Source organism: Apis mellifera, linkage group LG3 (genome assembly GCF_003254395.2).
Source record: "Apis mellifera strain DH4 linkage group LG3, Amel_HAv3.1, whole genome shotgun sequence".
NCBI lineage: Eukaryota > Metazoa > Arthropoda > Insecta > Hymenoptera > Apidae > Apis > Apis mellifera.
This window is the reverse complement of record NC_037640.1, coordinates 12,693,918-12,713,091: the sequence shown is the minus strand read 5'-3', so window position 1 is coordinate 12,713,091 and position 19,174 is coordinate 12,693,918. Positions and strand designations below refer to the sequence as shown.

Here is a 19,174-nt window from a genome sequence, read left to right as displayed (position 1 = left end):
ATTGAACCGCATACCGATGCACATTGACTATGCAGTCTATGCCAAGTGATGGACAACAAGGAAAAAAAAAAAGAAAATAACGTGTTTAATCAAATTTTCCAATGACTATTGAATCTCTCGTGATTTTATAATCTTGTATTGCTATAAAAGGAAACATTTTTTTTTACAGGTTAATAGATCTAGAATCGAGGAAAAATGGAAAGATCGAAAAAAGGAAAAGCGAATTTCTGTAATTTTCTTCGGAAATATCGGAGATCGAACGATCGTTATAACGACCAGTTTTCGGCCTAACTGGATTGATTAAACTTAGCACGTGCTGCAAACCGGCTCCACCGGATGAAACGCGTAATTACACGATGCGAATTCGCGTCGATGTCTCGTAGTTTTCGTGATGTTCGTTATCTGACACGCGTGAAACACCGATGCAAAAAAGGAAACCACACTCTGTGAATCATACGATTCGTCCGTTTCGCGAAGAGGAAAAAAACGAGGAGAGCGGTTATGTTGACTTTCGATATTTATAAAAAAAAGAAAAAAAATACGACAAGTCGAATTAATCATTCGTGTCATCGTATCTTTTTCAGAAACCAGATATTCACGATGAAACGTTTTAAAAATTCATTTCGAATTAAAACAATCGTTCGAGTTACAATCACGAGTGAAAAACGCACATAACCTATAAGAATGAGAATACGCGTAATAATTTCGTAATTAATTTGTTTATTTCATTCAAGAGAAATCTCGGTTTAATCGGTGTTTCCTATCGAAGGAATCCATTGTTCTCACGATTTTCTCACAACAACACAACAAATAAGTTTACATAATACGCAACCTTCCTGTCACTACTTCGATACGTAACCTTAACCTTCGCGAGTGTGCGCAATCGTTAAACCGCATTTACAATATTCAGAGGAAGAATAAGGTGGTTTTTCAATAAAATTTAAAAGTATAAAGATATCGCGCGATTACATATTACTCGATCCGACGCAACGTGAATTATAGAAAGAAATTCAGCCAATAAAATCATCCGTCGCATAATTAGTCGTTTAATTACAACGTGGATAAGAATATCTGTGACGAGGATCAATCAACGTTCAGCGCAACAAGCCAATGTACGTTCGGTTATAGTTTATTTTATCAATCAATTGAACGTTTTCAAAATTTATAGCATTTTAAGATAATAAAATAAATTTCATGCAAATTCTCTCTTTTTTCTCGATCGAACGAACTGCAGCGAACTGTTCGATCAAAGTTTACGATCTTCTTAGAAACGCGTATCCGTTTAATTTCCTTACACGTAACAAAGAACAGGTATGGATAATTACCGTCAATATATTTAATTTATTAATCAATTAAACAAGAAACGCGAAGAAGAGAATTTCTCGATAGATCGAGTCATTGATAATAAACAATGTGGCATACACCAGGATTATTATGATTATCTCTTACACGATAATAATCTCCTCGTTAGAAATATTTTTACTTATCGACATTTTTACGAAATAAAAAGAAATTCGTAATTCGATACACTCGTGATATAAAACTTTTCTAACTAAATTTTATTTACGGTACATCTGCAATATCGACCGCGCATATTTATCAATTGGAACAATGTAACGTTAAATGTAGAGACACTTAACGACAATTTGTGATCTTTCTGAAACAATGACACCGTCGTTTATCATCTTAATCATACATTTCGACGTACGTTGCTACGTACGTCTCTTTAACGCTTAAAATTACAAATTACAATATTTATCTTACCAGAAAATAAAATATATTTCCACTCCACCTCCGTGTTCGTTTTTTCGTTTCGATTATGACATCATCATCATAATCATCATCATCATCATCATTTCTCTCCTCGTACGCATATATGCATTCCATTATACAAACCTTTCTATGCACTGACATTCATAATTTCCGCTCGAGAAAATTGCCCCGGGCATAAAGAGCCTTGGCGTTTTGCAGCCTTTTGCGGCGTCGGGGATATTTAATTTCAGGTTTCGATTACGCGCAGCAGTTTAAAGAATATTTTAACGGTGACGTCCCGCAACGGTGGACCGCAACATAAGCGAATAAAGCGTAACAGAGATTTCATGGTCTCGTGCTTTGCTCACTCGTGCGGTTTCACCCTTCGGTGTAATACAGCCCTGCCGATCTTAACGATTCTCTCCGTCGATAAAATCATCGGACCGCGAAATATATACGCACAAGGATAATTGATACATTTCTCTCTCTCTCTCTCTCGGGCGGATTCGTAATTCTGAGAAAACTCGTCGATAATATTCGATTTTTTTTTTTTCTTTTTTTTAACTAACTCCTTTAATTAACCCCTCCTTTAATTTGAGTAATCCGTTTGCGCAAGTCGATGACATGACGTGCTCTATATACAAACGGACGTTCTTTTTTTTTTTTTTTTTTAATAAATCTTTTAAATCGAATTGAAAAAAAAAAATATCGAAGGATTTTTTAACGAATCTCTTCACAACCCTTCGTGTGAATCGAGGAAAGAAGTGGACGTGTGTAAATGGAGTCATCGCAGAAATATACCGAGAAGCTCGTTTAAAACTATCGTCACGTAACAGGCATGTTCGTTCAACTGGCTCATCGGTTGCGGGCTTGTAGTATCATCGAGTAATTTTCCTTCTTTTAACAAATTCTCACGGAGTGCGAAAATTCTTATTTTCCATTCATTTTCTTCCTAGAAACAATTGTTTTTTTTTTCCTTCCTTTTTTTTTTTTTTTTTTTTTTTACCTAGAAATCGCGCGCCAATTTCGGTTACAATTGTGATCAACGATTGCAATTGTATGGGTTCTCAAATGTAATTCATCGAAATAGATTTACGTAACGATTATTACGAGAAATGAGATATGAGGAATATTTTTGGCGAATAATTGTTAATTTTTTTATTTCTTTTTTTTAATTTGGATATTCGATGTAACATAGACTTCATCATTGTATCATCATTTATTTAAGGAATCAATTTAAAAATATTTGGCAAACGTTAATTAATTCGGGTAATAAAATTTTTAAAATTATAAACTTGTTAAATTTTATTATGCAATGTTGAGGAAAATAAACGAGTTTTTAACTATAAATGGATTTTACATTTCGATAATAACATATTATGAAAAATATAAACAATTTTTAAATTTAAATTTTATTTTAATCGAAGTTGGATTTTCTGGATATATATTCTTTTAACGTAAAATATAATTAAGTGCAAACGAATAATCGAGTTTATTAAGAAATAATTTCAGTTATATCATAATGAATTTATAAATAAATAAACAAGTATGAAAAGTAAATTATCTTCGTTAAGATAACTAATAATAAGAAAATTTATTCATATTTCAATCTTATTTCTCAATCTCATCGTTATTACGAGTGGATTTATTTCAACAAAGACATTCCTGCGATAATTTTACAGTTCAACTTTTTTTTATCAATTTATTAATTTTGCGATTACAATAAAATGAAAAGAGGATATCCGATTAAAAACTATCGTTAATTTCCAAAAATGGACTTGTAGACCACTTTCGAAAAAAAAAATAAAAACGGTTCAATTATTGCACGGATAAGAGAATAAGATACATTAATATACGCTGTACATTAATACAACGCTCTCACGATCGCTTTTCTAAAACACTTCTCTTCGCTGCGCAGTATCCTATTAATCAGCGCGTGTGGGAACAATGCGAAATAAAATAAGTTTAAGAACAAAAAGAAGAACTTTCACCGCCTGTTCTTAACGCCGAAAACTTTTACCATACAAATATAATTAATAAAATCTCGAGGAGGATCTTAATGTTTGAGAACCGGCGCGTTTAATTTTCCAGTAGCCAGTTTCCAGCCACGGGTTGTTGAAAAAGGAAAGTTTTCGCGGGAACATGCTTTTTACAAGCGGCGAGCAAAAGAATGATCGCGATATAATTGGTGGTAATTTCGTGGGCTCACGTTCACCACGTTGGTAAAATAGAAACTATCGGATATTACCGGGCGAGATACTGTTCATAAAGTAAGAAGGCTGCACGGCTGTAAAATAGTGCTTACGATTACGTTGCTTTTGTCATTGCGTTCCAAGTTCAACGAAACTAATTTCTCCCCGAATGCCTGTTATCGAATGCTCGCGCAATCGAACACGTTGCACTTTGTACAAGTACAAAAAAGAGGGAAAGTCGGAGAGGATAGAATGATGAAACACATTTGCGTGCGACTGTTGTGCCTACGAATATTTCTATCCATTTCTTTCGCGAAATATAAGTGTACTAGTAACTCAGTTTTATTCGTGTGAATTTGTTTCCGAATAACAAAAAGGTGATGGTGATCTCGGTAATCTTTCTGTTCGATGTGAAAAGGAAAATCTATTAATAGTATGTTTTTGTGCAGAAACTTTGAGATTTAGGTTAAGTGTAAATAAGTGACGAATAGAAAGGATTTATTAAAATATATATCAGATATATGGTTAATTATTGGAAAGATGCAAACATTGGTGGAAAATATATCAAATTTTTGTGTAGAAACTTTTAGGTTAGGAATAGAATAGAAAGAGTTATATCGAACGTGTATAAAAACATATATCAGGTTATGCTAATGGTTAATCATTGACGATAAGTTTGTTAATAAGTGTTTTAACGTGAAAAAAAATCAATAAGTAGAACAAAATAAATCCATTTGAGCAATTGTTACATCAAAGATCGATACTCTCCTGTACGTAAAGCTAAGTGAAATATAACAAGGAAAATTTGTTTACCAATTCTCACGAGTAAAACCACTAGCATATTTCCCTAGTAGACGTTCCAATGATATTTCGTTCATAGGGATCGTTCACCTCGCATGTAATGAAATCTAACCATAAAAGGTTCAGAAAATTGTAGAAAATACAGTATCAATTATCCAAACCTTATTTATTCACCATCGGTGAAGCGGTATCGATTGATGTGGCAATTACTTAATGTATAAATTACGCATTTTGCGTAATGCACATTACATTTCAAATTACACCGGTAATATTCTCTCGTGTTCAATAGATATATACTTCGAACAATCCGAACAAATTCAATTAGTATTCAAATAATAAATTAACTCCCTTTCTCTCGGTGATTTTATATTCGATTCACGGGAAAATGCAATAACGCGAATAATAAACAATCCGTATATGAGTTTTTTTATTTCTACCCTACGAGCTCTTCGAACTTACAAGTACAGCCCCGAGGCCCTTCTTTACTTTCTGGGGCATCGGAGTTTGCGAAACACGCCGCGGGTCACGTTCGCTCATTGTTCGCTCAAGGGTCGTGAAATTTGACATTTAACTTCCTCCGAGAAATAGATCCGGTCTATTTTACGAGATCTCCTCACTTTTGAAATCGTTTACCCGTTCGCTTACGGCCGTTCACGGCCAAATTCTCGATGATTAATTTGCATGATTCGTTATTTTATCGCTCGAGCTCGAGTGTGGCTCGATGCTCGATGCTCTTTCTTCTCTCGCCGCGCGTGATAACATCTGACGAACGAGAATCGTCTCTCTCTCGTATCTCTCGTACATCGTTTTGACATTTTATGCTTGTGCCACGAATATTAATAATGACGTAGGCGCGGTTCAGGAATGAAAGTGTAATGTGACATTTCGTACAATTAAAACGGCGAGCTTATCTTGAAAAGATTAATAATAATTTCAATTATTATATCGTAAATATTGTGCTTCGCAGCACAGTTTTTGTCGCTCTCGAACGAATTCGTGTATTTTACATTACGCTTTTGGATCACTGTGTACAGATATCGCGAGATCCTTTTCTCGTTCATTCGTTCGCTTGTCTACGAACGATCCGAGTGGACACAGGTGTTCTAGCTGTTGATAGTTAACAGTACACGGTACACGAGTCCAATTAAAGGTACCTAATTAAAATAACCGCCCGAAAAACCTAAATATTTTTCAACCGTGCGCTTTCATACACGCTAATTAGATCGGGAAATTTGCATTTTTCGTGTTGAAGAAAACGTTTTTTTTTTTTAAATAATTTTATACGAGCAACGAGATAAATTTTGCGAGGCGAGTGTCAGTGAGATAGAAAATTACCGTGGAAAAGGTTGGTAGCATCGAGTAACGTAGATAAAGCAGCAGGTGCGCGAAGGATCTATTTACAGGAGGCTACTGCGCAAGTGGCCCAATTAATACCGTTTAATTACTGTAGAGGGACGTGCAGCGACGCGATGCCATACACTTTTGCAATACGAAAGAATTCGACCAAGTTCTATCTATCCCGTGTAGAACAACGCTCGGTCGTAGATAACCATTGATAAAAATGGGAAACGAAAACGTATACCGTATTTCGTTAGATACGTATTTACATACACACTGTTGACCCTGCGGTGTCGTAATTATCTCGATATCACCTTGTTTTCCACCCGATGATGTCAGCGGAACAAACATACGTGATGGGATCTCGCATTATCGGCAACAATTTAGCGAATATTTTCAATCGTAATCTTTCGTACGCTACGGAATTTTTTTCGTATTTTAATTGGAAATTTCGAGAAGATGATATCGAATTGAAAATCGATGACGAATATTATAATTCTGATCTTTTTTTTTCTTTCGTCCAACTTGAACGCAATTTCAAAAAGGAGAAAAATTCATGTTTTTTCAATTAAAAATGATAGATCGTCATTTTATGTAAGAACGATTTCACGGTCGATGAGAAAATCGCGTTTTTTCCATGAATCTCGTATGAATTTCCTATGGAACGTTCTTATGGAACAATTTCAACGTCACGTCGAGGATATCTGATTTGCATATGTAATGCGGCACGCGGTTGTTCGACATTAACTTCCCGTCAATGTTTATAACGTGAGAAGTGTTTTTCCCGGTTTTTCGCGACCGCTTCTCCTACAAATGAATTAAATAGGATATTATAGGAGAAACAAACGTGTTTTATAACGCGCACTTGTCGAGCACACTTAAGCAATTAAAGTTCACGACAAATTATTAATACTCTTCGCGATGAAAAATTAAATACACACAAAAAAAAGAATTATGAATTTAAAATTTAATACATACAGAGTTAGGTCTAATGTGACTTAAATGATGTTATAAAGCGGTTATTCGTCATATTTCAGGGCGAAAAAAAAATTTCTCCTCGAGATCGTATCTTTCGAGAATTCAAGATTTCAGGAAACGATATTTCATTCTTACGCACTTAATTGTGTTTGAATAATTTTTATATATTAAATTTTAAATTTTACCTACGTATTTGCAATCCCTTCTTCTTTTTCTTCTCAAAAAAAAAAAAAGTATCCCCTCGATTTATTTCAATTAAAATTCTCGTCATAGGTGAAATAAGAATTAAATGAAAATTTCGAGATAAAAAAGATCGGATTAAAGGAGAGATCAACAATAATTTTCAACTAAAGAATTTTTTTATAATATCGTAGAAAATATATATAATGGATCGTATCACGTAACGCGGCAATAAATAATCTGCCTTACAATCCCGTTGCAACGAACAATTAAATCATTAAACGCTCGATTTCCTATCGATGATCTTATTTTAATGATGATTTTATTCTCCATTCCTCCAACCTATCACGTTATCAAGATCATGGATTCTTTTCATTTGTTATTAATCTCCATTCGTTTGAATAAAAAAAAAAAAAAAATTCGATCTCTCGAGCAAGGAGGAATAATGAATTCGAAGAATTAAGAATTGAGAAAAAGAGGATTCAAAGGTAAATTAATTATTTTGAAATAATTTTATAATTAAAAGTAAGTGAAAAAATGTTAAATATAAAGAAGTAAAATTTTGTACCTTTTGTATCAGGGTTGATTAAAATTTAAACGTCTCGAAAATAATAGAGCTAAATTTATAAAAATTCTTTTTAGAAATATCTAACATTTTCAGAAATAAATTTAATTCAATTCAACTTCAAATTAATAATCTAACTCAATTTGGAGATTATTTATTATGGAAGGAAGGAAGGACGGAAGGAAGGAAGGAAGGAAGGAAGGAACGCGAAGAAACGGACCAATCGGTTTTCAATGGGTTTTTGGTGGGGGCTGCACGGCTGTGAAGAGTTAGGAGGTGGGGATGGGTCCGCGTGTCGATCGGCGAGGGGTGGGGAGGGAGGACGGAGCAGGACGGAGAAGAGCGATATATGAAGGCGAAACTCGCGCTCCACAGACTCAATAGCCCAGAGAGAGACTCCACGTGGTGTGTCGTGGTGGAAGTCATCGCGAGTCGTGTGCGCACCACATTCTCTTCTTCTTTCTTCTTTCTTCTTCTTTCTTCTTTCTTCCTTCCTTCCTCCCCCTCCTTTCTCCCGTTACACGAGAAAAGGTGTATTCGATCGTTTTCAAATCGCGCGTTTCTCTCGTCGAAAACCGTTGCTCGATTTGCACCGGTTTCCCAATTTTGAACAAGCTCGATAAAACCGATATAAGCTGGGTCGATAAGGCCGTCCGCTCCATTGTCTTCTCTTCGTTTCGAAAGATCCTCCTTTGTCTTTTGGACAAAGAGGGGCGAGGGGGCGAGGGAGGGTGTAACACGCGCGAGTCGGGCGGGATGGTGGCCGGGCACCGATGAGAGAGACAGATTGCACGAAGATTGTCGAACTCGTCCTTGTTCGTGGGGAGAAGCGAGGGCGCTAGAATCGAAGGAGAAGGAGGTGTGTGCGTGTGGTGCGCGGGAACGTGTGAGTTTATATATATATATATATATATCGAGAGAAGGATGGGCAAGGGTTGGAAAGGTACGTGGTTACAAAAGCTACTTCTCTTAAAATCATCGAGAGACGAAAAAATAAAAATAAACGCTGTATTATTATATTCGAAAATCTTTCAATTTTCTTGACTCGAAATTTTTCTCTTTTTCACGAATACAATTTTAATAATAATCTTCGATAATAAAAATAATATAAATATACTTTAATTTCAATGTCACGATAACCAACAATTTATTGTTAAATATATACAAGTTTTTTTTTTTATATATTATTTCTATACGTTATATAACACGGTGTATACACAGAAATAGAATTTCGACATTCGTATCAAGAAGAAACTCTCTTCTCCTTTTTCCCTCCTTCGCTTTTATAGAACAAACTGCAAATTCGCGTCACCCATCCTCGTGGATTACATAATTTCTCTTCCTTCTCTTTTTTCCGAAAAAGAATCAAAGGAGAAAGGAAACGGAGAGAGAGAGACGAAAGGCAAATATCTTTCGTACAATGTATTAAAAATTCATACCTCGTATTTCGATGATCGATACACCGACAAACAAGTATATACGTATATATACGTGTGTGTGGGACGTTTCTTCGCGAGAGAAAATAAAGAAAGAAAGAAAAAGCAACAACACAATCGCCGGGACGGACAATGACGAATATTTATATATTCGTGTACGTTCGTCGAATACACACGAATTTTGACGTTTCAATAATGGATGGACGGGAGTGAAACGCGTCTCCTTTTTCGCGTGTATCGTTTAATTACCAACAAAATGTTGCAATTGAGAGACGCTCGACAACATAATACGCGTTATTTTTTCTCTCTCTCTCTCTCCTTTTTCTTCTTGTTCTTCGTTCTGTCCAGGCGCGAAAGATTTCGTCGGCCTCGAAGAGGTGACGAAGGTCGAGTTTTTGGTGATGCTGTTGGCCGAAACCCTGGGAACCTTTCTTCTCGTGCTGATCGGATGTGCATCCTGCATCACGTGGACGGCCGACAATCCTCCAACCGTGGTTCACATAGCGTTCACGTTTGGCCTAGCGGTCGCCAGCCTAGCTCACGTAAGTCGCGCGTTTCGCCTCACGCTTTTGCTTGCGCAGAGATAAGAGATCGCTTCCTAAATTAGGATTAATCAATATTTCGTCCAAAATGAGAGAATTAATCTCGAAGATATTTCGATTTTACGAAAAAAAAAAGAAAAATTGGGTTTTTAAGATAAATAAGAAATATCGACTGGAGGTAAAGTAGATCAAAGACGAAGATATAAAATAATTCGAAACATTTTACAATTTCTCGTAATTTAATTACGTCCAATTAATTATGTCTTCCAGAAAGGAAAAAAAAAGAGGAAAATTTTCCAAAATTTTTAAAAACAATTTCCTAAAATATCTTAATAAATATCGCGTTGATTCGATCATAGGATGAATAATGAATTTGCCGAAATTTCGCCTACGCGCTTTCTCTCTTTCTCACTCTTTCGAGTTTTCCTTCCACTTGAGAGTGTTACACGCGTGATAAATGGTTCGCCACCTCGCATTTATCTGATTTCATTGAATGGACAAAAGTAATCGTGTTCTCGACTCGTCCCATAAGAATATAAGAGGGGAAGAGGAGAGAAGAGGAGGGGACTCCATTCACCTCGTGCAAAGCAATCGTGATACGAGATTTCACGAAGTTCGAATCGTTTCCACCCAGTTATCGTTCGCCACTCGACTTCGACTTCTTTCTTTTTTCTTCTCGTTCGATTAGCAAATTGAGAATTAATTCGTTGGACCCGATAAGCCCGCACGCGTAAATTATTCATTTCGTTGAAATCGAAAGCGATCAGATCAGAGGGATTTTTTTTTTTATTCGATCGATTTCATTTTGCTATTCATTATACAAAATCATTTGTATATCTTTAATTTTAATTGGTATTTTAGGAACGATCTATCGAATGATATATTTTTTTAAAAATTTCCGAAATCGAACGAACTTAATTAAATCGAATAATTTGATTTCAATCCGATCGAGACGAGATTTTATTCGAGTTTTTACGATCGATTTCGTTCCTCAAAATTATTATTACATTATAGTATCGAACGGTATATTATTTAAAAATTTCTGAAATTAAATCGAAAAATTTGATCTCGATTCGTTACGAAGGATATAAGAACATGATCGAAAAATTGGATTCAATACTTTTTTATTCATCGTTCTATGAAATACCGCGCGAGCGACAATGCCCTCTGCAAAAAACTCTACGTTAGTTGGCCATTTATTATCTCGAGTCGGGGAGGGGAGAGGGAGGAGGGGGGGGGGAGGAAGGAACGCGCAACAGTTGCACAGCAGAGCACAGAGTAGAGATATTAAAGTGTGAAGTAGCGATGAAGCGAGCGCGCAACATTTTATCGCAACGTATGCCATTAAACGAAGTAAATCTTTTCTGAACGCGACCTATTTTCTCTTTTGGAACATTATTTTCCTCCTCACCGTTCAATGCCAAAGTTTCGCAACTTTCGTTTCAATATCCCGCTCCTCACCGACAACAATCATCAACAATTCCATCCGATTCAAATTTCACGCATCTATTATCCTTTCGTTAATTATACGAAAGGAGGAGGGAACGAAAAAGAACCCATCCGGTTGTCCAATGTTTGAAAGTAAAACGAGAAAAAAAATCGAAATCGAGTGTTAACACGTTAATGGTCGACTAGGCGTAGGCTTGGATCGAGTCACGTGGGAAGCGTGGACCCGCGAAATCTCTTGTCTTTCTTTCTGAAACGTAGACCGCCTCTCTCTCTCTTTCTCTCTCTCTCTCTCTCACTCTTCTACACTCTATGCCGGAAGGCACAACGAAGAATTACGAACGAGCGTCCAACGACACGGAGGTCGTACATTTACTCCGCATTCATTGACATTTGGAAAAAAAAGAATCGTTCGATTCAACGAGGATCGAGAATACTGACTCTCAATGACTGACATCCAGCTACAAATCGAGAAATTTAAAATAGAACGGTTAACCGTGAGCCCATAATATTGCATAATAATCGAGACTATAACGATCGAATGTTTCGAAGAGAATGATAAATTTAGGTAGCTGTCGATCGAACGAATATACACGTTTATACTGCCAATTCGTTTGCCGAGAGAAACACACGTATTCTAAATATTTCTTTCTTAACGATAAATTCGAATCGAACGAGATACAAATTCACTTTGATGTGAAGTTAAATACAATTGGAAAAGATTTTGTCTTAATTTTAAATACTTTTCTTCCCGACAACGTAACGAATTTATCTCGCGAAATCATTTGCCAAGAAAGATACATATATATATATATATATGTACGATCGGTAAAAGGAATCTTTCCCATTTTTAAGGAGTTTTTTCCCACTTTTGAAACCAGGGCAGAAGCTAACGAGTCACTTGGCGAACCAATTACTAATTCGCTCTCTTCTTTATCTTTCGCCTTTCGCGATGTGTAACGTCGGAACAACGATCGACATAACTTGGAAGCGTTCCGCGGCTCGGTCCATCTTTAGTTCGGGCGGTGGCCGCCAGTCGGTGGTTAGTATTTGCTCTGTCTGCGTTTACTTTTGCGTTGACGTTAGCGAGTAAATAGCGAAGAAGCGAACTGGCAGCCGGTAACAAATAGAAGATGCAGCAATTAATCGAACGCTTTTTCCCGTACTCGTTTCATGAAAAATAACTCTGATCGCATCCTATATTCTTCGTGTATAAAAGAAAAATGGTTTAAACTCTTAAAAAATGGACGAAAAGTTAAATCATGTTACGAATCAACCCGTGAATTTCTGCGATCGATTATCGCAATAATTACATAATTTATACAATGTTTTCACACTGTTCATTAATCATCGTGATCCAAGCATCGATCAAATTCAGCCGAATCCCTTTGGTTCGGATAAAAGTTTCAAGCAAAGAAAAAGCAAAGATATATTAAAAATATATTCGAGTTCTCTAATAATCGGGCTTTCTTTTAGAAAGGAAAGAAAAAAAATGTTTTTCTCGCATTCGAAGGATATATCGTAATACATCTTGCTCGAGGATTAATTAATATCGCGCGCGTGCAGCGCCTTTTACGCGCATTCGTTACGTGTTATATGCATACGCGTGTATTCCGTTTCAACACGTGACACACGCGTTGCTCGAACCGACAGAGCCGCCGGCAAAGAGGCGAGCTGGTAGAAGGGTAAATAAGGCCGGTGATTCGCCCAAGGGGGTCTAACTCACCGTATGGTGCAATTCTGCCCCGAAGGCTCCGACAACCTACTCGAGAGAGACTCGATCGACTAATGTGACTCTTGTTTCTCTTTCGATACTTTGCTCTCCTACAGCCTGTCTCCCGTTGCAGATACGACATACGGGCATTTATTATACCTCGCTCTTCTCGTTCCTTCCTTCAAATTAAATTTCGATTATGATAATTTATAATTTAATTGTGTACCTATATATTTATACATATAAGCTTATTTTATTTATTATTGCTCTATTTTTTTTTTCGACCAAATCTCGTTTCTTCTTTTAAATTAAATTCGGTTATGATAATTAATTACGTGTACATATATTTATTCTTTTTTCAAATATTTCTCCTTTGCTTCTCTCGTTTCTTCCTTCAAATTCGATTATGATAATTTATAATTTAATTGTATACGTATATATTTACATATAAACTTACATACATATAAGCTTAAAATAAGCTTATTTTATTTATTATTGCTCTAATTTTTTTTTTCGACCAAATCTCGTTTCTTCTTTTAAGTTAAATTCGGTTATGATAATTAATCTCTCGTTTCTTCTTTCAAATTAAATTTCGATTATGATAATTTATAATTTAATTGTATACGTATATATTTATACATATAAGCTTATTTTATTTATTATTGCTCTATTTTTTTTTTCGACCAAATCTCGTTTCTTCCTTCAAATTAAATTCGGTTATGATAATTAATTACGTGTACATATATTTATTCTTTTTTCAAATATTTCTTCTTTGCTTCTCTCGTTCCTTCTTTCAAATTAAATTCGATTATGATAATTTATAATTTAATTGTAAATATTTATATATTTGTCAAGAAGGATTTTTTTATTTATTTAATTATTTATTTATTCGTTCGCACTATTTTTTTTTTCGACCAAATTTTGTTCTTCTCTTTTATTTCTCTTTCGAAATTTTACTATGAAATATCTGTCGTTGTAGATACTTCAAATTAAATTCGATTTATGATAATTTAATTACATGTATATATATATATTTTTTTTTCGACCAAATATTTCTTCTCTTTCGATATACGAGATATAGACATTATTAATCTAATTCGTTCGATTATAATAATTTAAAATTTAATATTTTTTATATATATTTGCCAAAAAAGATACATACACATAGATTGTTATATTCATGAAATCTACGTATTTAAATATTTCTCCTTTGCTTCTCTCTATATATTATTAATCCTATGCTTCGTTCCTCTCGTTTCTTCCTTCAAATTAAATTCGATTATGATAATTTATAATTTAATTGTATATGTATATATTTGTCAAGAAGGATTTTTTTATTTATTTATTTAATTATTTATTTATTCGTTTCTATTTTTTTTTTCGACCAAATTTTGTTCTTCTCTTTTGTTTCTCTTTCGAAATTTTACTATGAAATATCTGTCGTTGCAGATACTTCAAATTAAATTCGATTTATGATAATTTAATTACTCTTTCGATATACGAGATGTTATTAATTTAATTCGTTCGATTATGATAATTTAAAATTTAATATTTTTTATATATATATATTTTTTATATATTATATATTATATTTTTTATATAACTTATTATATTTTTATATTATATTTTTTATATTATATTTTTTATATATTTTTTATGTGCCAAGAAAGATACATACACATAGATTGTTACATTCGTGAAATCTACGTATTTAAATATATCTATCTAATTCCGTTAAATTTCCTCCATCTTTTTTTTTCCATCCAAAAATTTCTCCTCTTTTGTCCACTCTTCGACAATTGGCCGTCGGCGACGAGAACCGGGAAGAAAAAATTGCTCGCAATTCTCACGTTGGGATGGGACAAAGATGGTGAAATTGTTACTGTGGGTGAGTCACGAGTGGAAAGAGATGAAAGTGGAAGAGAGGAAAATTGTTGCCCAATCGAGCGTATATTACGAATCGAGATCGTATAAATTTGAATAAATAATCTTAAACGTATGCGATTCGATGTTTCTTCGTCCGTTGTTACGTTCCTTTTGTTTTATATACTCGAGGCGAGTATATAACGCGTCCGCCGCAATAAAGAAAGACGCGGAAAGAAAGGAGGGGGAGGGGGCCGCAAAAGTCAAAGTTGATAATTTGAATGCAAATCATACGTTTGTGCCACCCCACCTTACGTGTCATTTGTCACGAACGAACGAACGAGACGAATCGTCGTGGAAAGGAGGAGACGTAACATTGCATAATCGGAAAAAAAACATCGAGTCTTTTTTTTTTTTTATGAATCACGTAATTAATCACAATAGCTTTCAATACTTTTAATTCGATCTATGATCGTATATCAAGATGAAGCGATCAATCTCTCGATTTATTAATTATCTTATTTATTTATTATCTTCGTACAATAATATGCACGCGAGAAGATATTTTACTCGCTTGTTTTCAAGCAGAATTCCCATGCGTCAAGTTTTGAAAGTTTAATACCTTTTTTTAAATAATTTTCCATAACAATATGCATGCAAGAAGATATTTTCATTATCGAATATTTGTACGCGTTGAAAATTGTTTTTTCAAATTTTACGAAAGTTTCGAACGTTTTCAATTCGATCTACGTTAAAAGTATTAAGACTATAATATTAAATGATCAACCTCTCGATTTATTAATTAATTTTCCATAACGATACGCGAGAAGAGCACTCACCTTTATAATCTTATCTCGCTCGTTTCGATCGAAATCATTAAATGGATTCTCGACTATGGTTCGACACATTTTTCTAAATCAATGTGAAATTTATTCTACAGATCTAATCGATTATATTTTTACTTTTGTTTTCGTTTCAATGCATAAGAAAAGACGAAAAGCGTTTAGTCGTCGCAAAGACAAAGCGCGTATGTTTACACGGAGTCACGAATGTTTACGCGGAGAGGCAACAAAAAACGGTTAGCCCGGTGAATGTCATCGCGCGTTGGACTGTACACAACGCAACGACAACAAAGACTCGGGACAGAGAGATATACTTCTCAGCTTGCGCAATCGTATAACGAGCCGGTCAAGTATTATCGTCATATTCGTCGTATATTTTAAAATTTTCTTATTGTTCATTATTGTAACTGATAATCCTTTCAAGATCATTTCTCAATGGAGGCGGACAAGTTAATTCTATACTAGACAGAATTAATAACCGTTCTTTTGTTCGTAACACGAGACGAGAGGAAGTCGAGAAAGTTCTCTAAAAATTCGATTCGAATAATTCTCGTCGGTGAAACTTAATAATAGAAACTCGATAATAAACGATCTCCGGTCGAGAAGGATAATTTCAACGATCGTTGCATCTTCCCGATTTTTGCAATTTCCTCTCCCTTGATTGGTCGATTGCTAGACTAGATTTCGAAAGGAGTACAGACTGTGCTCGCAACAGTAGCTTGGAAACGATTCTCGCTCGAAAAAATTTCTTGGGCAAATATTAGAGTTATCATTATCAAAAAAACCTCGTTAAACCTCTTTTCGAAGGCTTTTGACAGAGAGAGGGGGGGGGGGGGAGAGGGAAAGAGAGAGAGAGAGAAGAGGGAGGGAGAGAGGGAGGGAGAGAGGGAGGGAGAGAGAGGGGGGAGAGAGGAAGGGAGAGGGAAGAGAGAGAGGAGAGAGAGAGAAGAGAGGGAGGGAGAGAGAGGAGGGGAGAGGAGAGGAGAGAGAGGGAGAGAGGAGAGAGAGGAGAGAGAGAGGAGAGAGAGAGAGAGAGAGAGAGAGAGAGAGAGAGAGAGAGAGAGAGAGAGAGAGAGAGAGAGAGAGAAGAGAGAGAGAGGAGAGAGAGAGAGAGAGAGAGAGAGAGAGGAGAGAGAGAGAGAGGAGAGAGAGAGAGAGAGAGAGAGAGGAGAGAGAGAGAGAGAGAGGAGAGAGAGAGAGAGAGAGAGAGAGAGAGAGAGAGAGAGAGAGAGAGAGAGAGAGAGAGAGAGAGAGAGAGAGAGAGAGAGAGAGAGAGAAGAGAGAGAGAGAAGAGAGAGAGAGAGAGAGAGAGAGAGAGAGAGAGAGAGAGAGAGAGAGAGAGAGAGAGAGAGTCAACTACAATAATTATAAATGTTATCCGATCGTTTGTAACAAGTAATTATTTAAAGTGACTTTGTTCGAAATTTTTAATCGATTAAACTTTCCAATTCCAAACTCCAGGAGATTTATATTCGATTTATATTCTGTTTCTATTTTATTGAAATTCGAATTAATTTTACGCAAATATAATCCGAGACTCGATTTAATTATCATTGATTGCTATATTTATATTTCGATGCTTTTAATTGAAGAAAACAAATTACTGGAAAATACATCTGTGAAAAGAAATAAATTTTTCGAATTATTTATGGATCGAAGAGAATATTTGCATTGTCAGTCAATTCTTCTTTCGAAACATATTCTTTCTCATAATAAAGAGAAGAAGGAATAGATAAATTTGGAGAGGAAAAGGAATTGATAAAAATAAGGAGGAGGAGGAATTGATGAAAATAAGGAGGAGGAGGAATTGATAAAAATAAGGAGATGGAGGAATTGATAAAAATAAGGAGATGGAGGAATTGATGAAAATAAGGAGGAGGAGGAATTGATGAAAATAAGGAGGAGGAGGAATTGATAAAAATAAGGAGGAGGAGGAATTGATGAAAATAAGGAGATGGCAGAATTGATAAAAATAAGGAGATGGAGGAATTGATGAAAATAAGGAGGAGGAGGAATTGATGAAAATAAGGAGATGGAGGAATTGATAAAAATAAGGAGATGGAGGAATTGATGAAAATAAGGAGGAGGAGGAATTGATAAAAATAAGGAGATGGCAGAATTGATAAAAATAAGGAGATGGAGGAATTGATGAAAATAAGGAGGAGGAGGAATTGATGAAAATAAGGAGATGGAGGAATTGATAAAGATAAGGAGATGGAGGAATTGATAAAAATAAGGAAGAGGAGGAATTGATAAAAATAAGGAGATGGAGGAATTGATGAAAATAAGGAGGAGGAGGAATTGATGAAAATAAGGAGGAGGAGGAATTGATAAAAATAAGGAGATGGCAGAATTGATAAAAATAAGGAGATGGAGGAATTGATGAAAATAAGGAGGAGGAGGAATTAATAAATTTGGGGGAGGAATTTTTCAAAATTGGAGGAGGAATTTTTCAAAATTGGGGGGGAGAAGTTTTTCAAATTTGAGGTGGAGGAATTTATAAATTTTAGGCCGAAAATTAATAAAAATAAAGATGAGAAGAAATTGATAAACTTGAGTGGGAGGAATTTAGAAATATGGGAGGAGGAATTTTTCAAATTTGGGGGAGAGGAATTGTTAAAAAAGAAGAGGAGGAATTGATGAAAATAAGGAGGAGGAGGAATTGATAAATTTGGGGGGAGGAGGAATTGATAAAAATAAGGAGATGGAGGAATTGATAAAAATAAGGAAATGGAGGAATTGATGAAAATAAGGAGGAGGAGGAATTGATAAACTTGAGGGGGAGGAATTTACAAATATGGGGGGAGGAAGAGACTTTTTCAAATTTGGGGGAGAGGAATTTTTTAAAATAAAGAAGAGGAAGAACTGATAAAAATAAGGAGGAGGAGGATTTGATAAAAATAAGGAAATGGAGGAATTGATAAAAATAAGGAAGAGAAGGAATTGATGAAAATAAGGAGGAGGAGGAATTGATAAAAATAAGGAGATGGAGGAATTGATAAAAATAAGGAGGAGGAGGAATTGATAAATCTGAGAAGAAGGAGGAATTGATAAATTTGAGGAGGAATTGATAAAAATAAAGAAGAGGAAGAATTAATAAATTTGAAGAGGAAGAGGAATTGATACAAAAAAGGAGGAATTAATAAAAATAAAATGTAGAGAATTATGTTAACATTTAAATATATATTAAGTTTAAGAATATAATTTTTGGATTTAAGATGATCGTTAGATCGACAAAAACATTTGCACTGTCGATTGATTTTCGAAATATATTGATATTTGTTTCTCATAAGAAGGAGAAGAAGAAATAGATAAATTTGGGAAGGAAAAGGAATTGATAAAGATAAGGAGATGGAGGAATTGATAAAAATAAAGAGGAAGTGGAATTGATAAAAATAAGGAAGAGGAAGAATTAATAAATTTGAAGAGGAAGAATTGATAAAAATAAGGAAGAGGAACAATTAATAAATTTGAAGAGGAAAAGGAATTGATACAAAAAAGAAGGTAGAGGAATTCATAAAAATA

At 34.9% G+C, this 19,174-nt stretch overlaps 1 protein-coding gene across 2 annotated transcripts in view; it reads left to right on the top strand.

Moving 5' to 3' along the window:
- LOC552149 (aquaporin AQPAn.G) overlaps positions 1–19,174 on the top strand; it is a 30,105-nt gene that overhangs the window by 3,478 nt on the left and 7,453 nt on the right. Inside the window, exons 1-2 of one of the 2 annotated variants that reach the window (XM_006569218.3) lie at positions 8,163–8,749; positions 9,591–9,784. In XM_006569218.3, coding sequence (XP_006569281.1) covers positions 8,731–8,749; positions 9,591–9,784 — 213 coding nt within the window. In that variant the 5' untranslated portion in view covers positions 8,163–8,730. Of the gene's footprint in view, positions 1–8,162; positions 8,750–9,590; positions 9,785–19,174 lie in introns of those variants that run through there. The other variant, XM_624528.6, reaches the window with a different exon arrangement.